General features: G+C 40.1%; 1 protein-coding gene across 7 annotated transcripts in view; it reads left to right on the top strand.

Moving 5' to 3' along the window:
* Positions 1-25623, top strand: part of SLC25A13 (solute carrier family 25 member 13) — a 189770-nt gene extending 164147 nt beyond the window's left edge. For all 7 annotated transcript variants that reach the window (XM_049641497.1, XM_049641493.1, XM_049641492.1 and 4 more), the window contains 4 exons: positions 12800-12938; positions 23574-23732; positions 23826-23916; positions 24446-25623. In XM_049641497.1, the coding sequence (XP_049497454.1) occupies positions 12800-12938; positions 23574-23732; positions 23826-23916; positions 24446-24632 (576 nt within the window). In that variant the 3' untranslated portion in view covers positions 24633-25623. The remainder of the gene's footprint in view (positions 1-12799; positions 12939-23573; positions 23733-23825; positions 23917-24445) is intronic.
* The last annotated feature ends 622 nt before the right edge of the window (positions 25624-26245 follow it).

Raw genomic sequence — 26245 nt, 5'->3', positions numbered from 1 at the left:
TGACATCAGTTTATCAATTTGAGCTTGATAGTGTATGAGTACACAAGAATACTCAATTTAGGAGCTTTTAAAAATACCTATTTTTCTGAGTTCCTGACCCCACCTGAAGAATACAGTTGTCCCATCATTACTTTGAGGACACTTGTGCCCTGCTAACATCAAGGGCCATTAGATGGTTTTACAGCCACCAAGGTGGTAGTTCTCACCGTCTTACTTCTCCCACATTTATCTTTCATCTGGGTGTCTGTGAAAGCCTCCTCATGGATTTATTCATTTTGACTCTTGACTCCCTTAAATCCGTTGTCCCCACAGCAGCCAGAGTTGGTCTGTTTAAAATGTAAATCAGATTAATTAATTCACTCCACACACTTTTAATGAAAGCTGACTACTCTGGTAGGTTAGGATGCGGCTGTGAAGAGCCAAGTCCCTGTTCAACGTTTGGTGGGTAGAAAAAGCCATCAAGAAAGTAAATTTGGTGAGAGGTGGGGTGGGAAGTGGCAGAGATGGCCAAGACAGGAGAAGGGGTGGGAGATAACAGGCTTCCAGTTATGCCGGGAATATGCCATGGGGATAAAAGGTACAGCATAGGGAATATAGTTAGTGACATTGTAATAGTGTTGTATGGTGACAGATGGTGGCTACGCTAGTCGTGATCACAGCACTATCATCTAGAGATGGTGAATCACTATGTTGTACACCTGAAACTATCACGTTGTGTGTCACCTACACGCAGTTCAACAAAAACAAATCTCTGACATCAGGTGGGTGTTAAGACTTTGAAGAAAAAAGAGGCAGATGAGGGTGAGGAAAAGGCTCAAGGCAGGATGGGATATGGGGCAGGGGGTGCATTTTTTTAAATTTTTTTTTAACGTTTTATTTATTTTTGAGACAGGGAGAGACAAAGCATGAACAGGGGAGGGTCAGAGAGAAGGAGACACAGAATCTGAAGCAGGCTTCTGGCTCTGAGCTGTCAGCACAGAGCCCAATGCGGGGCTTGAACTCACGGACCGCGAGATCATGACCTTAGCCGAAGTCAGCCGCTTAACCGACTGAGCCACCCAGGCGCCCCAGGGGGTGCATTTTAATAGGTGATCAGGAAAGCCTCTCACATGAGATCTTATTAAGCAGAAACCAGAGGAAATGAGACACGAGTGTGCCCTACAGAAACCATGTCTTCCTAAAGGAAAACCATCTAGCAGCTTCCTGTTGCACCTAGAATAGAACCCCAGCTCCTTCCCTGTGGCCCTATCTTCTCCACCCTCCATTTTGTACCATCCTCTGCTAGCGACACTGGCTGCATTTCTTTTATTCAGATATGCCAAGTTCACTCCCTCTTGCTTTTCCCTCTGCCTAAACATTCTTCCCTTCACATCTTAGGTCAGCAGACGCTTGCTCAGAAAGACAGCCACATCACTTGCTGTCATGGTCTCCCTGGGTGTGTGTGTCTGCTCATCTAGAGTGTACTTTGATACCAGAGACCTACCTTGTATAACAGTTTCTGACACATAAATAGACATTTGATAAATATTTGTTGAGCAAATGAGTGGTAAACAAAAGCCAGGTGTTTCCAAGTTATAAACAAGGATATTAGAGCACAGATAGTGAGTGAATTACTTTGGCAAGTAATGACCAAAGACTATGATGGTGGGACATCAGCTGTAAAGAAAGCAGCTAATTATATGAGAGTTTGCTTTCTCCTTTTCAGAGGCATCCATTCCTTTACCCAGCAAGCTCTGCCCTGGGTGCCGGGGATACAAACATAATAAGAAGTGCATGGTTTTATCAGAAGTTTACCATCTCGTGGGGTGGTCACACCAGTAAAAAGACCCTCGGAGTACAACATAATATGCAGTTGGGAAGGGCTGTCAGGGGTGTGCACAGGTTCTAAGGGAGGTGGGGCTAACTCCACAGCAAGGTCTGGAAGGCTTTCTGAAAGGGAGATAGCCTTAAGGGAGGAGTCATCGTTCACCAGTGGAAGCCAAAGACAAATGACATGGTCAGGTTTGCATTTGAAGAAGGATAATTCAGTTTCAGTGTGGACAGTGCCATGTAGGAGGGCAAAACTGAAGGCTGGGTAGCCTTTTAGGGGGCTGTAAGCCAGGGATGGTGGGGAGAAGGGATGGCATTAATGTAAAGTGATACCGGTTAGAAATTCACAAGAGGATATCAAATACCTCAAGGGGCTGGGGTTTGTATCTAATATGGTGTAAACTTGAAATAATAATGGAAATCATATGATGTTGTCCATATTATGCTTAAAGGTTGAATTAAGAGAAAACAAACAAAAAAAAAACTTTTAAAATCTTTCTGTTGCTGTGTTTCAGCTGCCATCATTTGTAAAAAGAGGATAGTAATAGAACCTACATATTCACAGGATTGTTGTCAGGGTTTACTAAAATAATGCATTTAAAAGACATAGGCTAGAACTGAGCACATAGTTTGCATGATGTGTTAGTTATTAATTTTAAATTATAGCATGTCAACTAATAGATTCTTGCAGAGATATCTAGCTCCTTCCACTCTGCCCCAGTCCTAGGTAATTTTCCCTGCTGTGTGCTCAACAGCTATCTCTAGGTCATGCCTTCTTCTTTGGACTTTAGAAAACCAAATAAAAGGAGACAACTTGAAAAATAATTATTTTTATAAAACACTACTCAAAGGAATTGAGTGTGCTAAAGGGGACTAGAAAAGATTCTTAAAAATATTAGAAAATCAGGGTGCCTAGGTGGCTCAGTCAGTTAAGTGTCCAACTCTTGATTTTTACTTGGGTTATTTTCTCAGTTTGTGAGTTTGAGCCCCACATCAGGCTCTGCCCTGACAGTATGGAGCTTCTTGGGATTCTCTCTCTCTCTACCTCTCTCTTTGCTCCTCCCCTGCTCATGCTCTCTTTCTGAAAATAAATATACTTTTAAAAAAATATTAGAAAATGACTCTATTTTACGCCCAAAACTAATATAACACTGTATGCTAACTGTATTGCAATTAAAATGTAGTACTTCATAAAGAAAAGAAAATAAAAAGTATTAGAAAATGATTAATTTTCTTATCATTTTTCCATTTGTTGACCAAATATTTGTTGAGGGCTAACTCTCTACTAGGAGCTGGAGTTACAAAAATGAATATGGTACCATTGCCTTCAAAATAACTAGTACTAAGGGAAGTGAGAGAATATAAACATGTAGCATCATAGTTCTTTAATAATTAACTGTCATAGAGTTTGTTAAAAATTAATTTTGGTAGGCAAAATAGTTTTTAAAAGAAGAAAATTCAGATAGAAAAGAGTAAATAGCAATAAAATGTTGGCCTCCTAGTCCCACAGATAACCTATTTGTCCAGAGGCAAACATTTTTACCAAGGTCGCATTTTATTCTTTTGTTGTGAGTTTCTTCTGTTTCTGTTTTTTTGCCAAGTGCATGCAGGATTAGTTTGAACACAATACTTTTTTATTTTAATTAAACTTTTAGAATAAAATATGTGGTCTTTCATGTTTAAAAGTATTGAAAATTATGCTCCTAATCCATTGTTGATAGAGTGCTCTGAATATATTTTCTAGAAGTGATAGACACATTTCTGCTAATCTGTCCTTTCATTTATCTTGTTTCTAATTGTGACTAAAGTATGCATTTAAAAGGTATCCAGTTTAAGGAATGTTTATTGACTGTAAAATTAAGGAGATAATATGCCATGTGACAGCCCACAAGTCCCATGTGGAGTATGATCATTTAGCAAACCAGTGTAAACTTTTTGGTAGGATTAGGTCTTTGCCAAATAAAAGACTGTCTCTTAGCCTGATACATATAGAACTCTACTGTGATTCAGGTATGAAACCATATAGTAATCATACCTCAGCTGCAAGTTGTTTAAAGAATATATTAGCTGTTTCCATTTTCTGCTGCAACAGTACAGTGTGCTTTTCATTGATGATGGTAATTACCTTTTCATTGTCACCTTTTATGGAAAAATCCTTTTGCTAAGTATTATACTGAGTACTTCATACCATTTGTTGGATACAAATTCTTACGTCAGTAAAAATGTTACTCACATTTAATAAATGAGGGACTTGAGGTACAGAGATTTTACGAACTTGTACCGAATACCAGCTAGCTAAGTGGCAGAGTGATGAACTGAGCTCAGGTTTCTGACTCCAAAGCCTGTATTCTTGTTCCTACAGTGTCCTTCTGTTGGTGAGCAGTGGCAGAATTCAGATACAGATCCATATTTAAGATGGCACATGTCGACTATGTTTTTTTTAATGTTTGTGTATTTTTGAGAGAGAGAGAGGGAGCGTGAGTGGGGCAGGGGGGGGGGGGGGGGGGTACAGAATATTCAAAGTGGGCTCTGTGCTGACAGCAGACAGCCCAATGCAGGGCTCTAACTCAAAAACTGTGAGATTATGACCTGAGCCGAAGTTGGACACTCAACTAACTGAGCTACCCAGGCATCCCATGACTTTTTTTTTTTTTAGTACAGTCTCCTTTTCTCTGAAAAGTCATTTTCTTCAAGAAGAGTGGCATGTAGGAAGATGGAACACGAAGAGAATACCCAGCTCAACTAGCTGATCAGCCATAATGATTGATGATGCAGAGAAGTGGCCTTCATTGAATGTGCTGAAGGGTATTGGAATAAAGAGCTTTTTCCTTCTCTTTGGACTTTGAAATCTCCATCAAGGAGAAAAAGTTAAAAAGGAATTATCAAGGGCATTGCCTGTGTAATACTGCAACATTTTGAAGGAATTGTCGAGGGAATGTGTCAAGAACAAGCCAGCTTGAGCATCTCCTCTTTAAGGTATTAAGTTCTCCCCATAGGGTTTCGAGCCATTGGCAGTTAGGATATTTGAACTGATCATCCCATTGAAAACAAATAAAAATGGGTAATATACTTTAATATATTTTGTTCAAGCCTTTTCAAATTCATGAGCTAGTGAGGAATATTCAAGCCAAAATTTAGGTGGGATAAGCAGAACCCTAAAGCTGGCTTTGGCCTTCAAGGCATTTGCCAAACACCTGAACTTGAGCATTAATTTTTGATGTCCCAAGGGACAACCAGGTACTGCCTAAAGTGCTAAGTCTAAAAGAAAGGGGTAGAAAAGGCGAGGTAAGCAAGACACTTAGGTCACAAAATGTAAGGAGGCACCTAGTCTCGGATGCTGACCTTGTATTGAACATCTCTGGTACTGAGTGCCTCCTTCAAGTCTCTACATTAGGGACCAGTCTTGCCTTATCCAATTCCTGGTCCTGAAAAAGTTCATCTTCCATAAAGCTGGCCCTCAAAGGGTTATACTAACCTCAGTGTAAGGGCAAAGTAAAAATGCTCACTTTTACTATTCTGGGCTATAAGGAAACTTGCTTTGGTTGTGGAGGGAAAGAAAAGGGAGAGGGTTCCCTCCCCTAGAGGTAATTAAGAATTTTAACCTTGTCTCACATGAGTTTGCTGAATTTATATTTCTTGGGTGATATGAAAACTCTCAAGCTGGTAAAATCTTAAATTGGTAGTACCCACAGGTATCTGACAGGAGCAAACACACATTTTCTCAAAAGGAGCCCACCTTCAACGCAGACCTCAAAGAATTTTCATAGATATTGTTGCAAGGAAACTGAATAGCTCATAGTCTAAAATCTGAAGTCACACAAGGCAACAAGGTACTTTAAGAAAAGATAGCAAAAAACAACAGGCAGCATTTTAAACCTACTAAGTCTTAAAATTTCAAAATTATCAAAAATAAAATTAATGTTTTTTATTTGTTTTAAAAAATTAAAAAGGGTGAAAATATTTATAATGATTAAAATTTAAAACTGAACATTTCAAAATTTTGGTTTTAACAACAGATTAAACACAGATGAAGAGAGAGTTAGTGAATTGGAAGATTCTAGTTAGAACTTAGCAATGAGAGACAAAGGGAGATTGAGACATAGAGGAAAGTATGAGATGGTTTAATAGGTATAAAAGAAAACCAGAAGGAAAAGAGAGATGATGGCTAAAAATGCTCCACAACTATTAAAAGCTATCAATCCACAGATTCAAGAAGTACAACAAATCGCAAGTGGGACATTAAATAAAAATAATCTAGACTAAACATGTCAGAGTGAAGCTGCTGGATACCAAGGCTGAAGAGAAGCTCATAGATGGCCAGAGAGAAAAACAAATGGCCTTCAAAGGAGAATGGTTGAACTGACAACTAACTTAAAAACAGGAACAGTGGAAGCCAGAAGACATAGGAATGGTGTTTTCCATGTATGAAAGAGAAAAACCTTTCAACCTAGAATTCTAGACACTGTAAAAATGTCTTCTGGGAACAAGGATAAAATAAAGACATAGCAAAACTCAGAATGTATATAACCATCAGGCCCTTACTAAAGGAAATTCTAGAATACTGCAGGTAGAAGGAACGTGATCCCGATGACAGTTTTGAGATGCAGTAAGGAAGGAATGACAAAGTGGTAAATGTTTAGTCTAAGTAGAATTGTGTGAATTTAAATATATGTGTAATGGTAATTATAATGTGTCATGTTTTTAAAGCTAGAATTAAAATACATGACCATAAGATGGGAGGGTTGCTTATAATGTAAGTTGTATAAAATGCATGTATTATACAGGAGGAAGTTAACAAAGACCATAAGTGTGTATATTAAAATTTCCAGGGTATAAACTCTTAGAGTAGTAACAGATTGTGGAACTTGCAAATAGTAGGAAGATGTCAAGGGAAAGAAGGCAAGAAGGGAAAGAAAAGAAAAATTGAAAAGGTGGATGTGTTTTATAGATTAGATTTATGAAGGTGACATGCTCAGAGACCAAAATTTCATGTCATAAAACTGTGCCACTAACTAGGTTTCCAGCCTGTCTCACTATGAGCATCATTGGTGGCAAAGCAGTGTGCAATAGACCAGTAGAGAACCAGAACCAACATAGGAGTGGCATTTCCTGCAAAAAACAAAAACAAAAAAACAAACAAAAAAACCTTGAGTTGCCAAGATGCTTTGGTCAGAATTGCAGTGAAATTAAGGAGAAACCAATATCCTGAAAGTCCCTGGCCTAATGAAACTAAATAATAGGTTTTGATATTTTATATTCAAATTGAAGTAATTTCAGTGTCACTGATACCAAGTCTCCAGTTGTTGGCTGGTTCATTTGGTTTTAACACCAGTGACACAATCACGTAACGGGTCTTGGCACGAGTGGTATTTCCCAGCAAGATACTGAAACTCACCCTGTTTAAATCCCAGGCACGTGGGCCTAACTCTCCCTTGACTGGGCAGGAGCAGTGCTGCCAGACTGTGTATACAAGGGTTAACTCACTTGGGAGAAACCAAGAGGCATGCTAAGGGATCAAGACATGACATGCTGCCCATTGTTTGTAGCTCCAGGATCAAAATATACAATTATACATGCCAAATAAATTCTAAACCTGTAAGGTAGAAAAGGAGGGGTGGCTCTTACTACAGGTGCCAGAAGCATTAAATAACCTCCTCAGACAAGGTGCACCACTGTTGTCTTGAATGCTGCAGGTCCCTCCGTCTGGCATTTTCCCCCATGCTAGACAATGTGCATTCACTGCAGGAGTCTCTGTTAAGCCTCTGTCTCCCAGACCTGCTGGCTCCTGGTGCCCGGCCCTGACACAGAGGTGCCTTTGTGAATGTAATTACCTTCCTCTGTATTAGAAATGTTCTGTTTAGAGCTGTAGTTGCAGGTACAGCTACAATAAGCAGGAATTAGCATGCAAAAAGACCTGCTGTGGCCCTGACTTCTTTATCAGCAATCATTCTTAAGGCTTGTTTTGTTCCTCAGATTGATTGGGTAGGTGTGATACCATCCAAGATGAAGAGCTTTAAAAGAAGAAGAAAAGATATTGGAGATAGCTAGCTAGGGGTGTGTGTGTGTGTGTGTGTGTGTGTGTGTGTGTGTGTGTGTCAGAGAGAGAGAGAGAAATCCTGTTGTATTCTATCTTTTGACAATTTCATGCCTGACAGAGCTGCCAGAGTAAACTTGCGTGGATGATTCCAGCAACTTAAGAACTGATTAAACTCCCTTGGGCTTTCCACAGTGTCCATATCAAAAAAAGCATGAGAAGCAAAAGAAAGAATTCTGATGCCATGGTGATACTATGGCCAGTGTCTCTGAGCCTAACTGGCCTGTGTCAGTTTTAGACTCCTAACTGTAAGTTAAGTGAGACCAACCCTTTAAGAAGTTTTCCTAGACTTTAAGTAGAATGATGATGGAGAGGGTTTAGAATGGTACAAAATAGGAATGGAGCCAGAGTGGATAATTAAACGAGATCTGAGTTTTGATTCTAGTTTATTTATATATAGGTCTCCCTTTTACTGTTCCTGTCTGTTACTTAAGAAGGCCCACTAAATTAAAAAATACTATAATTTTCCCTCTTTGGAGAAAGTGCTTTAATGAATAGTAAGAGATTAGATGATTGCTTATTGTATTTATGAATTTCCCCCCAAGTGACTTTACTGTGTGCACAAAGGAAATTTGGGGCTAGCCAGAGTGTCTGAGGGCAGAGATGTCCAGAGAACCAGTGAGGAAGACCTAAGGCAGGCAAATGTGTAGATTTTCTTATAGGGCAAGAAGATTTAAAGATTTATTTTAGGTGGCACACACTTTGTAATTCATTAATTTTTTAATGGCCAAAGTAATGATTTTTGTGTTGCTGACGCAGGCTGTTGGACAGCATGGAATGTTGCCCTTTATTATAAAGTTGCCTGTTCAGAATGGCTGATCACTTAGTAAAAATTGTAAGTGGCACAAGTAGATTTCAAGTCAGACAGGTTTGTGTTGTGATGTAAGACTGGAGAATGGGTATTCACCGTGAAGTGAAGGATTTATCAAGGAATCTGGGAGAGAAACATTCTCCCTGTTGGAACTTTAAAAGCCTTTTTCACATCCTGCTTCCCTTTTCATTGCACTGGAGCCACAGGTCAGGTATTGCCTGAGGCAGCCTTACAAATTGGCACCTGCCTTTGTGCCTTAGACCTGAAGACAGTGGTGGGGAGAGGAGGCCAGGGAAATTTAAGAAGTCTTTTTCTCTAGCCTTTTGCAAAGTTAGCTCTCCTTGGGAATTGGACTTAGATGCCTGTGGTGTGAGAGAGGCCATGGGCTCCTCCTGACCCTGGGGAGTGATTTGCTGCAGGGAGACGCCTGAGGTGCTGTGCTGTGGAAGGGTACAGGCTCCAGGAGAGGCAAGGAGACACAGCCGTCCTCGTCCCCCTCCCTCCTTACGTTAGTACTGCAGGTGTTACCTCAGGACTTGTGTGGTTATCCCCTCATTTATTCCTAAACCCCTGGCCCCATAGGATAGCTTTCTTTCTTGGCTTTTCCTTCTCCCTTTTCTCAAATAATTAGAAACCTATGGCCTCTCTTCATGGTCTGACGTTCACTCTCTAGCACGCATAGATTACTGGACCACGTTGTCTGATTCTAGGTAGGAAAAATACGGCATCCTCCTGACCATTTTTCCTTTGGTGTTTCATAGTGCAGCTCCACTCTTTCCTTAGATTTGTTCTTGTTTGTCTGTGTTTTGATCAGGATGTTTCTAATTTCAGATCATGTCTTCCCATGGCCTTCTGATCGTATTGAAGGCACATAACATTAGAGGGGCTACCAGCTGTCTTCCTCTCCTTTTTTCAAATTTTAATATCCCAGTACAAAATTATCAACTAAGCGCTGTTGTATCCCCCTAAAATTATAGATCTTTATTTGAAAACTAAAAGCTTGGCTTTGGTTTCTAGTATATTTTTCCAAGAAATTGAGTTTGTTTTCCCAGTAGGAGCCTGACAGCATATCCCAGAGCCTCTCGTTTCTCTTTTTCATTGTGTTTTCTTTTTTGTGTGAGTTGGCAAAGTCAAATCAGTGTCACCAGAAACATGCCCCAACTGACAGCCAAAGATTTTGCCGAGTGTTCTCTAGCCCCTGGTTCCTGACCCCTGGTTGCTTATTTTCTGAAATAGGCAACACTGATATAGGCAAGATATAAGAGCATGAAGAAAACCCAAAACATCATGGAGAAAGTGCAGACAATGTGGAGCTGTGTGGAATTCACTGCCTGTCTACCTTCTGGTTAAAGAATGCTCAGTGGAAATGGTGGTATTTGGGGGTTAAATGAATGAAGAGGTGATATTCAAGGTGTTGATGTTCCCAGCTTAGCATTCATCAAGGAAGTTGCATGGTGACAGGTGTACCTTGTTTGATCAGATGAGTGAGGCACTGAACAGCTTTATTTGAGAAGAACCAGGCTGACCAGAGAGAGGAAAATGGGAAAGTAAAGTCATTACAAAGCTTTGAGAAGAATGAGAATATGGGGCCTAATCCACAGGACTGCCAAGACCAAAGGTGGCGGTAGAGTTTTGGAAACAACAAATAGAAAGGAAATTTGGGCAATATGGCTGAGTAATAAAAGAGATGTTAGACCATACCAGTCCTTCCCCACTCCCACCTCCCAAGAAAACCCCACAAAACCACATACCATGAATTTAAAGAGAAGAAAAGGATAACTCAGAACCACAGAATGATGGTCTCAACCATGGAATGGTTATTAATGCTACTGATGAAGGAAAAGCTCCAAAACATGTACAGTTGCAGTGGTTATCTCTAGCTGGTGAAAATTAAGCAATTTTAATTTCTAATGCTTTTCTATATTGTCTATGATGAGCAGTTAATATTTTATAATGAGGGAAGAAACATTTTGAAGGAAAAGTATTACCAGCAAAGAAATAGACTGAAGTTTGGCTCCAAAATGTGAATATTTGGGAGGTGAGGGTAAAAGTAAAAACTAATAGGTTTAGTAAAAAATACGATTTGTGGGAGGAAGAATTGTATCAGCTTATTAAAAATTACTCTAAAGAGATTGTTTAAAAAGTCAGCATTATGGCAGTGTTTCTTTCACTATATATGGAGAGCCAGATGTGAAGAAGATTTAACTGATCTTAATTTAAATTGGTTATTTGGCATCTAATTTGAATATCTCCCAAACACTGTCTGCATGGGAGTAAATGACTAGCACAACTCCTAGGAAGGTTTGGAGGCAAAATGAGGAAAAGGAAGTGAAAATAGTGAAACAAATGGGTGAAAGTGTTACCCTCACACAGTAATGATCACAGGGGAAGGACTGGATGCTGTGCATGGATATTGGCATTCTACTGTACTTTTCATCCTTGAAAAAGCTGGGGGAGGTGGAAAGATTGGAGAGTCCTATCCTGAGTTTTGGACTTTCTCTGGGCACTGCCTCCAAGGATCTCCCCTGAGGAAGCCAATAGTTTGGCCCTTAATAAATGTGCAGTTGATGGATTAATCGTCCTGAGCATCACTTTGCATGTATAAAACCACTTTGTGGTTCTTCTTTTCAGTTAGGCATTTAACAGTTTCAGGGGTAGACAAGATACAAAAGTGTGGGTTGATTGGCAAGCAGTACATGATGTGGATTTGCCCCCCCCCCATTTTTTTAAATATCTATATAGAAAGGACAAAGATATCTTAACACATTCATGGGTGAGTTGACTGGGAAGTAGCCAACACAACAGAATCCAGATTCCAAGCATTTGTTCTGGTTAGAAGGATGGGCGAAGCTAGGATGAATTTAAATAGGGTGAAACAAAGTCCTAATTATGTTACTTATTTAAGGCAACTAATTAAGTTATAGTAGACCTAGGTTACTAGCAATTCGTATGAAAAAGGCTAAGGGTCTTATTACCCACAGTCGCAGTTTGAGTCAGGAGTGTAATGATGGAGTCAGAAAGCAAAGGCTATAGTAACAGATCTGTAGTGTTAAGGAACCTTGACAGTGCAGCCTAGCATCAAGCAAAAATACCTACGATCCAACATCACTAGACCTTACTAAATGTCACTGGGCTTGGCTAGTTCTGTTGAATCTGGATGGATTCATTATTTTCTTTGAAGAATCTCTCAGTTTAGTGGAAATTTTTAGGTATTAGAAATCTGCGAAAGAAATGGTATTAAATCATTAGGTGTTGAAAAGGGGTGACTTCCTTCCCATTTGGCCTGCCTAAAGCACAATATATGTCTTGTGGTTTTCATCAGAATGCTACATTTCTAGGCACACATCAGTTCTCAAGGCCTCCCCATGCATTATTTTGACACTAGAAATTGTTTGAAGATTTTGCTCTAGTTGTTGATTGCTCTACACAGCTCTTAAATGGGTAGGAATTATTGTAAATATTTTAAGGCTTTAGAATAAGCATTTATCAATGTTTCATACCCTTGGGGAGAAGGGGCAAATATGTGAATAAATTAGGGGATCCACGAACCCCTTCAAAAGGTATATAATTTTTTACGTATGTGTAATTTTTTTCTGGGAAAGAGTCCAACACTTTCATCAGAGTCTTAAACAATATAAAGAACAAACCTCTTCCCTTGCCACCTATATAATTTGTCTGCTTCCTAGTATGTAAACAAAGGGGCCTCTTGGTTTTTGCTGTCCATCTTCTGAGTACAGACCCTCCTTGAGATGCCAGCGACTGACTTGCCATCGGTAGGGATTTAAAGAGATGTTGCAGGCAGAGTTCCAAAAGTGTTTTAATCAAAATCTAGCCATTGCAATAAACAAGAAGTGTCTCCCTCTTTCTCACACTGCACAATGAAATTTGTTTTATTTTTGAAAAACAAAATTCAGATTTGTTACTTGCAGAATTTGGGTTATTTTTTTTCTGTTCCCCTTTCAGTTTGTGAGTACAAATTTGGTCTTCTCCAGGAATATTTTGTTCTGAGGTAAGTTCCAGAAAAGCTTGATCTTCTCAATGGGATATGTGTTTCATGTGGTTTTTCTTCCTTTTCAAATGTACAGGGTGCCAAAGCATGCTTTCTGCGGGACATTCCTTTCTCAGCCATCTACTTCCCATGCTATGCTCATGTGAAGGCTTCCTTTGCAAATGAAGATGGGCAGATTAGTCCCGGAAGCTTGCTCTTGGCTGGCGCCATAGCTGGTGAGTGGCCCTTACAGGGCTCTGTTCTTCCCCTCTCTCATGTCACTACCTTGGAATTTTTTGCCTGTAGTTCTTGATTGGGCACATTGAGGTAGGCTACAGATTGCTTTGAATGGCTACTGAAAAGAAAGGAGAAGAAATTAACCTTCTGGCAGAATAGATTAGGCAAACTTAATTTCTTGCCAGGAAAATTTGGTGCCAGATTAGGCAAGCTTAATTTCTTGCCAGGAAGGTCCAGGAAAATTTGGTGCATTTTATGGCATTGTTGAATTCCAAGTTCCCTATAGTTTCATAATTCCACTTCACAGCATACCAGTGATGACTGTTTAGCTGAAAGTTTTTACAAATTTGAATCATTGTGCTTTAAAGTGTCTAACTGAAATGGTACGTAAATGCTTGTCCAGAATCTAGATAAAAGTGACGTAGTACTGACTACTGACTCCTCATCGCTGTGTTACAGGAACAGGGTGTGTGTGTTCATTGAATCCCAGAGGGAAATGACTCTCCTTGTTTTTAGTGCTACAGTGACTATGTCAATAGAAAAAAAAAAAAAAAAAAAACAGATGATGAGGGGGAAGGTTGTCCTCTACAGCCCAATGTAAATTCCCAGAGGAAATTTGATTATAGCCACAGCAGGAATCAGTTGGATCTTTGATGCCCCTGGTTCAGAGATCCTAAAGGCTGGAACAATCCGGATTCGCTCTCCAGGTGGTGGCAAACATTTAATGAGTTAACAAACCCTAAGGCAGTCCTGGGATGCCTGGGTCCAAACATTTTTGATACAGGTGTTGTTCTCCAGAGAACTGTTGACTTGAGTCTCAGGAGAACAAGCCCCTGATCTGAGAAGTTGTTTGCTGTTTTGTGGACCTGCCTGTAACCTGGGAAGCCCCTAAGGCAGGAACCCATGGAGCTTTTCTTTAATTCTTAGTTAATCCCTTTTCTTTCAAAGGCAGTGATGTTGGTAAATGAGGCAAGGTTGTCCTTTCCTGGCTGCTCAGGGACCCTTGTTGTACAAGGCCACTCTACCTCTATCAAGAAAAAAATAATGACTTCGAGACTATCATATAGAATTCCCAGTTTTAATCCCAATTTAGCCATTGGTTGACTGTGCCCTGTTGTATGTCACTTACATGTGTATACATGATAATATTTTCTGAACCAAAAGGTTATAATGCAGTGCATTTTGTACATTGTACAATATCAATAACTTATTTGAAATAAGGTAGGACCTACTGGGGAGAACTGCTACACCTGTTGGTAGTGTGCTGCTTGGGCAAATTACCTAACCTACCCCAAGCCTCGGTGTCCTTGGCTGTGAATGGAGATGATAAGTGTACTGACTACAGAGTGTGCCTGTGAGATACAAGTGAGAACACCCATGTGAGGGACTTAGCATAGTGCCTAGCATATAGTAAATACTCAATAAACACTGGCCACTATTACATCAAAATCAAGAGAATCTGTCTGTAAATTATTCCAGGAATCAGTTGTAAAATCAGAGGATATGTATTAGAGCTCAAGATCAAAGTCTAGGCCTCTCTCCAAAATACAACAGAAATAGTGCCTGTACTCTTCTCTTGAAGGCAGATAGCCACCCAGAAGGGATTTTATCTTTGGGTAGGAATTTCCTAGGTAATCCATGCTACCAGAGCTGTAGAAATTACTAGCAGGTGTTTTTGGGGGTTTTTTTGTTGATCTTGTTGTTTTCTCTTTGGAGGCTTATTTTCTTCCTTCAGTTTTTTTTTTTTTTTTTTTTTTTTTTTTTTTTTTTTTTTAATGATTAGGAAAATAATATTGCTAAATTGTAAAACACTTGGAAAGTGTGAAAAGTAACCGAAAGGGTAAATAAGAAAATACCATCTGTTACTCCACGACTCTAAGATAATCCTATTTAACATTTCTGCTAATTTGTTCCCCCTTGCATCATTTTTAACCATGCATAGTTTTGGGGTTTTTTTAAATTTTATTTTTTATTTTTTAAAATTTACATCCAAATTAGCATATAGTGCAACAATGATTTCAGGAGCGGATTCCTTAGTGCCCCTTACCCATTTAGCCCATCCCCCCCCTCCCACAACCCCTCCCATAACCCTCAGTTTGTTCTCCATATTTATGAGTCTCTTCTGTTTTGTCCCCCTCCCTATTTTTATATTATTTTTGTTTCCCTTCCCTTATGTTCATCTGTTTTGTCTCTTAAAGTCCTCATGTGAGTGAAGTCATAGGATTTTTGTCTTTCTCTGACTAATTTTGCTTAGCATAATACCCTCCAGTTTCATCCATGTAGTTGCAAATGGCAAGATTTCATTCTTTTTGATTGCCGAGTAATACCCCATTGTGTATATATGCCACGTCTTCTTTATCCATTCATCCATCGATGGACATTTGGGCTCTTTCCATACTTTGGCTATTGTTGATAGTGCTGCTATAAACATGGGGGTGCATGTGTCCCTTCAAAACAGCACACCTGTATCCCTTGGATAAATGCTTAGTAGTGCAATTGCTGGGTCGTAGGGTAGTTCTATTTTTAGTTTTTTGAGGAACCTCCATACTGCTTTTCAAAGTGGCTGCACCAGCTTGCATTCCCACCAACAATGCAAAAGAGATCCTCTTTCTCTGCATCCTCGCCAACATCTGTTTTTGCCTGAGTTGTTCATGTTAGCCATTCTGACAGCTATAAGGTGGTATCTGACCATGCATAGTTTTAACTATGATCACACTGTGGATATGTGGTTTTCACTTAATTTCATAGCTGAAGCATTGTTAGCCATCACAGCACAATGGTTAATGGCATGTGCTGTGAGGCCAAACTGGGCAGATTCCAATTCTAGTTTCCCCACTTAGAACTGTGTGACCTGCAGTTTTGTAACCTCTCTCTTCTTGTTTCCCCATCTACACATGGGTGAAGAACGGTCTTAGTCTCATAAAGTTATTTTGAGGTCAGTAGGTACACATTAATAAATGGAAAGATCCAAGAAAGTACCTGGCACATAATAAGTATTTTTAAATGTTCAATAATAACATTATATGTTTTAAAACTTTGTAAACATAGTTTTTAACTGTCGTATAGTTATCTAACCCTCAATCTTAGATTTTTAAATTTTTTTCAAAAAAAATTTAAATGTATTATATTGTAAAAAATATCTTTGTGCTTAAAGGCTTTTCCCCTACTCTGGGACATTTTTTCCTTGGAGATACAGACTCTCTAAAGTGAGTTTGCTGGTAAAAAGCATGACTGTTTTTAATGCATTACTACATTATTCTTGGAAGTTGGAACTGGTTTATGTCCCCATGCTGCCTTGTTAGCGGTGCAGCTGTCCCAGCATCTTTCAGAGCTGTTGTTCAGATACCTTCTCTGTTCGTTATTTATTGCTGCATAACAGATTACCCCAGCACTGACCAGCTGGAAACAGCAAACACTGATCATCTCACAGTTTCTGTGGACTAGGAGCAGCTTATCTGAGTGCCTCTAGCTCAAGGTCTGGCGTGAGGTTGCAGTCAAGATGTCAGCCAGAGGCTCGGCTGAAGTTGGAGGATTCACCTTCAGGGTGGCTCAGTCACATGGCCATTGGCAAGAGGCCTCAGTTCCTTGCCACATGGTCTCACTGTAGGTCACCTTGGATGTTCTTGTGACAAGGTGACTGACTCCCCCCCCACCCCCCCCAGGAGCCAGCTCAGAGAGGGTTGAAGGGAAAGGGGAGACCGGGAGACCAGGGTGGGGAGAGAAGACAGGGGAAGAGAGCAAAGCCCCAGCTGCCATGTCTTTTGTGACCAAACCTTGGAAGTCACACTCCTTTACTTCCACACAATCCTATTGGTTACACCCATCAGCTCTGTGTAATGTACAAGGAGACTGAACAGAGGCTGAGGTGTAAATGCAGGAGGTGAAGGTCATTTGAGAGTCATTTGGGAGCTGAGTGCAACACTTTACTTTCATTATTATCCATCTGCTTCCCTATAGGATGGAAAAATACAAGACAGACTGTCATCCATTGTTTTTTTTTTTTTTCTTCAAAGAACATATTAGCCTCAAAGCTTGATGGTCTTGCATATTGCACAAATCTGTATAAACCATATAAGGAGAACTAAACCACTTTCTTAATAACATCTATCAAAAGCCAGGGGCAAATAACTACTATTCTCATTGAAATTAGGGATAAGACAAGGATATCTCTATCATCCTTGTTTTTCAGGCTTATTTTGGAGGTTCCAGCCAAGGTAGTAAAATAGGAAAAAGAAGTAAGAGGCATAAATATTATAAAAGAAGAAATGAAATCAGCATTATTTGCACATGATTGTTTAGCTTCAAATCCAAACAAAAAAATGCCTAAAAATGCATCTGAATTAATAAGTAATGTATTTTGTTATAAGATGAACATAAAAATCTGTATCTAGTGATAAGCAGTTTACTGATGTCATGGAAGGAAGCAGGACAACCAGCTGCTGAGTGTAGAACCTTGCTGGCGTGCTCGGCGGCCAGATCACAGAATTCAGTGTGGAGAAGGGCAAAAACACTTCTGTTTATACATGTGTTGTGCCCAGTGCAACATCATCATTAAGGGCAGTGAACACAAAAATGCACACTTGTGTGGGCTGGTGTATGGAAGATGGATCAGGCCCCCGCATTCCCTTTGGGGATGCCAGTGAGAACAAAGGCATTTCCTAGGTAGAAGACGTACTGGTGGAGAATGCGCAGAATCCCCGGAAGTATATCTATCCCAGGGTCAGGGTGATCTTTGTCATTAGGAGAAAGGAGAAACGCGTATCTCAAAATAAGCACAAATAGCAATTTGACCACTGACTTTTTTATTGTAACACAAAAATGTCTTACTACTATTTTTATGTGTATTCTTATATAAAATATCTCCTACACAGAATACATATATTTTTTTGTTGAATAATTGTATTATAAATAAGATGGATCTGGGATTAAATTAATATGATCATGCTTTCTATGTTTTGATAGTAATTTCAGTATTTAGTAAGTACTGTCTTTTTCTAAAAATTTTATTTGACCTGAAGTTAGATTGCTTTAGTAGTATTTTAACAGAGGTGGTTTTTGATATCTCAAAACCTGGAGAATATTGATTTTTTTTTTTTCAGATATATGTATATGGTTGTAAACTGGGAATATCTTTACTTATTTTTTAGAGAAAGCATGCATGCAGGGGAGGGACAGAGGGAGAGGGAGAGAGAGAATCTTAAGCTGGGCTCAGTCTCAGGACCATGAGATCATGACGTGAGCTTAAATCAAGAGTCAGACACATAGCTGACTGAGCCACCCAGGCACCCCAGAACATCTTTAAACACTGAGAACATCTCCATTATTTCACAGGATAGAGTAAGCCTAACCAATATTTGAATTTATGTTCATTGGCCAGCATGCCTCTGTGCGTTAGAAGGTGGGAGCCAAAGCAGAGAGCCTGAAATTAAGAAACTAAGTTTTAATTCCCTGCAGTGAACATGTTGCTTTTTGATTATCGAAGGGCATTTCGATATGGCTTACAGATAATATCAAATAAAAGATATCTAGTATTTCTCAAATTTTAGAGCTTCATCATTGGAGGTGATCTTAATTGACAGTGATGAGATAAAGGATAAATCAAATTTAGATTAAGTTGTAACTCAGGAGTGTCTTTAAAAGCTATTAAATAACTTGTATGGAATAGCTTTAAAAGCTATTCCATACAAGTTAATGGAAGTGCTGTATGTGTGTGACTGTCTGGATGGTTTTGCAAACGTATTAAAAGAATGAAGTTAGGAGAGAAGTACTATTGACATAAATTTGTTAGTTATGTGGACATAAAGGTTAAAATAACTTAAAAACAATTCTTAGATCCTTAAAAAAAAGTAATAGGAGAGATTGAATCAAAGTAATAGACTGAGTATATTCATCTGTCTCTCCTTTCAACCCAAATACCTTAAAATGTCAGGAAATACATTTTTTAAAACTCGTATTGGCACTAGAAAATATTAGCACCAGTCCTCGGAAGGCAGGAAACAGAAGCATATTGACTCAGAAACTGGACTGGAGGGTGCCACAACCCAGAACACAGGCAGGAAAAACTGCTCTTAAGGTAAGAGCAGAACCAAAGAATTTTAACCAGTGAGTGAACAATAGAATACCTGGAGTGGGGGAGGGCATGAGGTAAATCTTTAACGGGAGTGAAAGAGCCGAATTCCTTGCAGGAAGGTGGAGCTCAGTCCTCCCTACTCCTTTTTTGTACCTACTCCTTTTTTGTACGTAGCTTTGGGCAACAATTGAATCCAGGCTGAAAGCCCCTGGCTTTTCTCTAAAGAAAGGCACCAATTGCCTGGAGAAGGCTGAGTGTAAGGAACTGAAAAAATGCCAGGTAAGGCTTAAGGTTCCAGACCTTCACCACAGACGGAATGAGTGCATGCCTGCATGCATGCATGAATGAATGAACGAACGAACAAACGAACGAACGCAGCTCTTCGCAACAGGAGCATAAGATGATCTCTTCTACTCCCAGAGTGAAGCGCTCCACGTTTCAGCAGCTTGGAAGGTCCCAACCCTGCTAGGCCACCTCCCCAACCCCTGTCCCCAGTTAACAGGAGTCCCTCGTTTCACAAAGCCCATTGCTGGCCCCCAACGCCCTCCCCCCCATTTGGGAGAGAAACCTGCCGGTGAAACTGACCCAGGTGGTGGTAGAAGCCAGCACTAAGGTAATCAGTCTGTTCTTTGAACTTGAATGTATCAGTAGACAGCCAGAGGTCCCCAGACAAGGAGCAAGAAGAGAAACAAACAGAGGAATTCCAGGAAAGACAGGCAATTCAGAGAAAAGAGGACTTTTAAGAACTATACTTAGGATCTGCAGAGAGATTTGAGAGGAACATTCTTAAGGAAGCTTTCTTGAAAATTAGTAAAAGGATTGCCAAAATTAAAAATCCATGCATCATCTGAATGATAGAATGGGTATGCTCAAAGTCCAAATTAGACATCTGGAAAATGAAGCCGTGGAAAAACAGAAACAAGAACTACAATATGGAGCGAAAATATAGAGATAAGAAAAGGAGAAAATGTGTTAGAGACATGTAGGATTAGTCCAGGAGGTCTAACTTCTATTTCATAGGAGCTCCCTAGAGAGAAGTAATATAAAAGGAGGACAGAAAACAAATCAGTAATAAAAGCTCACCTCTCATGTTTTCATCTGCAGTCCTAGCCCTTTCAATTTAAAATGCCAAGGAGGGGATGTCTGGAACCTCGATGGCATTCCCAGGCACACCAGCGTTCAGGAGGGGGGCAGGTCTCAAGTTCATTTCTCCCATAACTCAAAGTTTACGCCTCACAGATATCTCTAAAGCAAAATGAAAAGTGAATTTAAGGAAGAAAAAACTATGGGATATTTGAAACAGAGCAAATAAAGTTAAACCTGAGAGTGATTTCAGTAACTGGTGACTTTGATAATATGTATTTTTATATAAGAAGGGCTTGCTGGCAAAGGGTGCAAATGTACATTTATTGTACATATTGTAAATAGTGTACTATGTGATAAATGTATGTAATATTTAAATTGGGTAAGGGTAGAGATCAAAAGGGGAACAATTAGAAACAGAAAATAAAAACCACGATATTGGATAGCAGAAATAAGTCTAATAACCACAATTATAACCACAATTGAATGTATTCAGTGCCCCTAGTAAAAAAACAAATGCCTATTCTAGACGAGTTGTGAAAGGAAATCTAGTCATCTGGAGTTTGAGAAAACAGTGACATAGAGCAACTGAAAGAGAACGGGTTGAAAATATGTATTAGGCAAATACCAACAATAAGCAAGTTTAGCAATATTAATGTCAGACTGAATGGAATTCAGGGTTTAAAAATAGCACTTAGAAGCACAGAGGCTTATTTTGCACTTATAAAAAATAAAATTCACTAAGCAGATAGTGTCTGCCTAAATAAAGACATAAATTGAGGCAAGCTGCAATAGACCAGAAATTGGGTCTATCTGTTCTCAAGTTCTGTTCTTCTGAGGGAGCATGCCTGAGAATCTCCTCCTTTAATATCCTCTGGTTCTATTTTAAACTAAAATCCTTTCATGGTATATTGCCATCAACCCCTATGTAGTATCAACCTAATACTGTTTTATAAAAACCTCAGCTTAAGAGTATGATAAGAACACGATATATTCCCATTCCAAATCTTGACACTTTTCTTAGAAGCTGATCCATCAAATAGATATTACATATAAGGACGAGGAGGGAATTTGTGAATCCCTTCACCTTGATCCAAAATAAACAGATATTAAAAGTTCGTATCCCATAAACAGAGAAGCACATCTTTACAAATACTAATGGGATATTTATGAAAATTGAGGCTGCCTTGCCCCAAAGTTGTATTTTGCTGGTTGTGCTTTCTTTTTATTATAAATGAACTTCTGCTCTCTAGGCGCTGGGCCCCCTTTAAAGCGTTGTAATTTTTTATTGGCTAAAGAACACCCCCAGTTGTTCTTGTCACAGAGGTAGTAGGTAGGTCTCATCATCTGTGTCATTACTGAAGCATCCGTCAGGCTGCTGTTGAGGAGCCTAGACGAAGCCTCTCTGTTTCCTAGCCTCCACTTGCTCCCCCATGTTTGGGAGTAGAGAAACCGAGACCTCTTGGTTAGTGTTGTCTTAGCCTTTTGGAAGCCAGGAGAGACCAGGCAAATTTACTCAGAGTCTTTGCCAACCCTGGCCACCAAAATCAACAGATTTCTGGTGGCCAAGCTCTTTCTGGTAGATACTGCTTTCCTGGCCTTGCTTCAGAGCAACATAAGGCTGTTCTCCAGGTTAGTTTCACTAGTCTTCTATCAGAAATCCCATCCACAGTAACTCCCAGGCCCTCCCAGCTGTCAGCCTGGGAGAGGTGAGGGTGAGTGGGATACGATGAGAGTCCCGGGCAGCTGCCGTATTTCCAGCCCCCAGCTCTCTCTCTCTGTCCCTGTCACACACACACACACCACCACCACCACCACCACCACCACCAATCGGTCTTGCCAGATGAACTTGCTAAGCATCTTACACACGTTTCTTTTGGCATATTTATTTCATAATCGGAATCTTTCCTCTCTGCCCCCCAGTACTTCTCTCTTTTTTCATAACAAGGAGCTATTTATGAAAACTAACTGAAGGAGACTTTTTTACTGATGTTATGTATGTCCCCTGTCACTCTGACATCCCTGCCCACTGTTGCAAGGAGCATTTTACTACATGTTGAAAGCAGACAGCCTTGCTAACCTCTTTCTAAACCAGGAAGTAAAACGTAATGGGTGGTGTGAACACAGCGGGTTTCTGAGCATTTTTCCTGTTTCCTTCCATTATGTTGGAGGATAAATTCCTGGCTCAAAGTTAAAATAATTCCTCCAAGTTAATAGGAAATTCAGTATGACTTATCCAGTGAAGCATTGGATATAAGTGAGCTTTTTTTCACATGCAACAAATGTGATTAATTTTATAAAAAACAGTTACTTACGTTGGGAGTTTGTGAGGTGGTCCGTGAAGATGGAGGAAGAGCTGTACCTTTAGTAGGATAAATACAGATGTGTGCTGTGCAGAGCTCCCCAGGCGCGTGCACACACACACGCACACGCACACACACACGCTGTAACCTTAAAGCTGTCTGTTAGAAGGATGAGATGTACTTGTGAGCCAGACCACGTTGGTTTGGACAGAAATTCTTACAGAATTATTAAGCCTTAAAAAAAGCAAAGGAGATTTATGCATCTGCATTTGACCAATTTGGTTTGGAATAGGTTCATAATGGAAAAGTAATAAAACCATAAGAGACAGTGTCTTCTGAGTACAGTCTCGCTTTTAAAAAATCTAAACATGGGCTGCCCCATTTTGGATAAAATGACTGTAGAAAAATTTCCCACTGGTAATTTTGGGAGGGTTTTGTTGCTGTTGTTGTTCCTTTTTCATTGATTATTAGCCAGTATAAATTTTCAGCTTTCTGTCAAATATTTTTTCTGGAGATGTCAGTTTTAGGAAAAAGGAATTCTGAAGTGTTATCTATGGGAGTCTCCACCTCTGATCACCACCCCCCTTCCTCCCCCCTGCACACACACACACACACACACACACACACACACACACAGTTTGCTTAGCCCTCAGCCCTCACTGAAGTCTTTTTCTGGTGTAACTGGAGAGGTTAGGCTTTGGTGGGTAAAGGGTGGTTGAACGTGTGCACGAAGGCACCTCCCGTGACTGCCAGCAGCCACAGAAAAGCATGAAGAGGAAACACATAACAAACTTCACCTCTGAAAATCGGACCTAATAACTTTGCAAGTGACTGATTTAGATGGGAAAGTAAAAAAAACAAAAACAAAAACAAAAAAAACAGCCTTTCTCCATTTGTTCTCAACCACTTGAAGTAGTGTTACTGACAAATCATTCCTTAAAAGTATTAATAAATATGAAGCTCCCAAAGTGGTTCGGGACAGGGAGGTGAGGAGAGTCTTAAGGAGCCTCCATCACTGCAGACAGGACAGTCCTGGCCGTGCTTCCCAGAGGACAGCAGAAGAGGCATTTGATTTCATCAGACTCTTAACTTTCTTTCCACGACCAGCAGTTCAAAGCACAGTGGTTTTTATATAGTGAGAATGTGACCAGACTGTGATGGTGGTGCCTTTCCTGCAGGTATGCCGGCGGCATCTTTAGTGACCCCTGCTGATGTTATCAAGACGCGATTACAGGTGGCCGCCAGGGCTGGCCAAACCACTTACAGCGGGGTGATGGACTGCTTTAGGAAGATACTGCGGGAAGAAGGCCCAAAAGCTCTGTGGAAAGGAGCTGGTGGTATGGAAATAATTTGTTCTTAACTAAACCTTTGATATCAGGTAAATTTTTGAAAAATCTAATTGTATCTATTATTTCCCCATTTTCTCAAAGCTCGTGTGTTTCGATCCTCACCCCAGTTTGGTGTAACTTTGCTGACGTACGAATTGCTGCAGCGATGGTTCTACATTGATTTTGGAGGCGTGTAAGTATCCTGCTATATCTGCAGCTAAGTTTCAGCTCTTCCAGTGCCCTGTCGTTATTAAGATGGGTGCATTAATCTAATTCCTAAGGATGAAGTAGAAAGGACGTAGGAAAGGGGCTCCTGGATGGCTCAGTCAGTCGGTTAAGCGTCCGACTTCGGCTCAGGTCACAGTCTCACGGTTCGTGAGTTCGAGCCCCCCCCCCCCCTCCCCCAGTCAGGCTCGCTGCTGTCATCGCAGAGCCTGCTTTGGATCCTCTGTCTCCCTCTCTCTGTGCCTCCCCAGCACCTTCTCTGTCTCTCTGTCCCTCTCTCAAAGATAAATAAACATAAAAAAAAAAAAAAAGAAAGAAAAGATGTTGGAAAATACTGAAATCATGTAACCAAACACATTTCAAAGGGGAACGTACAACCAACTAGAGCTCCACAATTTCTTTATATGAGGCAGATTTTAACAACTTTTAAATGTTATTTTTACCGAGATAAGAATGATACAAAACTCAGGTTCTCATCCTGTTTTCTCTCCTTTTAGGAAACCCATAGGATCGGAACCGGTTCCTAAATCCAGGATCGTACTGCCCGCTCCCAATCCTGATCACGTTGGAGGCTACAGACTGGCCGTTGCAACGTTTGCAGGGATCGAAAACAAATTTGGACTGTACCTACCTCTCTTCAAGCCGTCCACATCTGCGGCAGAGGTCACCGGTGGAGGCCCGTAGTGGGAGCAGCCCCAGGGTGCGGCTGCAGCTCTGTCCACTGTGGTAGAGAACACCTCACCTCCGATGGAAACAGTGTTTGCCTCCTTTCATTTCCATCTCTTGTTTAAATTCGAGTCTTTTTATAAGGTGGAATCATTCATTTTCTGTGTGCTTTCTTAACCAGAGCGTTGTGAAATTACTCCTAATTATTCTTTGGGCCTCTGCTCACACATCTCTGTTTATAGCTGACATTTACTGGGATTTGGTCAACACTAACATGATTTGGGGAGAAGGAGCAAGTCTGAATAGAAACTAGTGCTGCTCTCCTCAGATTAGGATTATAGTCCCAAAGAGACTACTGAATGGCGATCATGGTGCTCAGAGCAAAGTGCTTCATGCATGTTTAAGCTGGTAGGAAGCTGGGTACATATTTATCACAATAAAAAAACACTGGAAGAAATGAAAACAAAATTATCAGAAATAGCCAGCCTGGCTTCAGATTTTAAACATGTACGAATTCTGTTCATGGATTATATTATGAAGATTTTATGTGAAACCATTTTTTTTTTTTTTTTTTTTTTGGTGTCACGAAAACCACATTGAAGATATCATACTCTGTTAGTGGTACCAAGACTTCTCAGACAGATGTCTTTGTAGTCAGGGAAGTCCTTTTGGTATTTTATTCTATAGACAGAGAAACTATAAGACGCAGTACCTCTCCTGGATGTGCTGATTTGGGGCAAGTTCTCATATGATGCAGTGTGATGATCACTGCCTATTTCAGGAAACATTGCAGGGAAGGGCACATCCCTCATACTCATACCTACTTTACTGCCCCCATCCCCTGCCCCCAGCAGTCGACACCTGTTTGCTTTCAAAATCCCACTTGTCTTGAATCATGTGTAAGACAAATATATTCTAATACACGTTTTTATTTAATTTGTGGTGCCTTGCATCATGGTCAGAAGGCTCAAGCATTTGTGAAGGAGGAAATAAACTATTTTTAAAGCTATTGAATTGTTTGCTCTCGTGTATGTCACGTGGTGAATGACTAATAATTGTCACTATTGGACTCTATATGTTTCATTTTCAGGGTGGTTTTATTCATATTGGCGTGGATATATCCTCCTGGCCCTTCAAGGTAATGTGTAGCCTGATTTCCACTATGCCGATGTTCAGAGTGAGTAAAAGAAACATCATTTAACCCTCGATAAGCAAGGAACTCAGCTGACACTTTTTCTCCAGTCATCCCCGGTGCTTTGGGCCAGTTTCTTACCATGAGAATCAATATAAAATTTCGTTTTATAATATTAATTGGAAGTTTCACTGGAAATTGGGCATGAAAACTGGCATGAAATGACAATTGCATTTTCTAACCTTTCTGACTCTTCCTCATATGAAAACCAGATATCACTGTATCTGACATTGGGTGTTATCTGGCCAACACTATCATTTGGAGAATGAAGCTAGTCTTGAACAGAATCTAGGGCTTTCAGACTACTGAGTGACCTAAGAGCAGTCACTTTGAACTTTCTGAGACTCCCAAACTTCCCTCCATGAGTCAGTCTCAGTCTTTAGGTCAATAGGCTGACATTAAAAGATATTATTCAAAATTGGGGAACATCAACACCATC

This window comes from Panthera uncia, chromosome A2 (genome assembly GCF_023721935.1).
Source record: "Panthera uncia isolate 11264 chromosome A2, Puncia_PCG_1.0, whole genome shotgun sequence".
Classification (NCBI taxonomy): Eukaryota; Metazoa; Chordata; class Mammalia; order Carnivora; family Felidae; genus Panthera; species Panthera uncia.
This window is presented reverse-complemented; position numbering and strand designations above follow the sequence as displayed.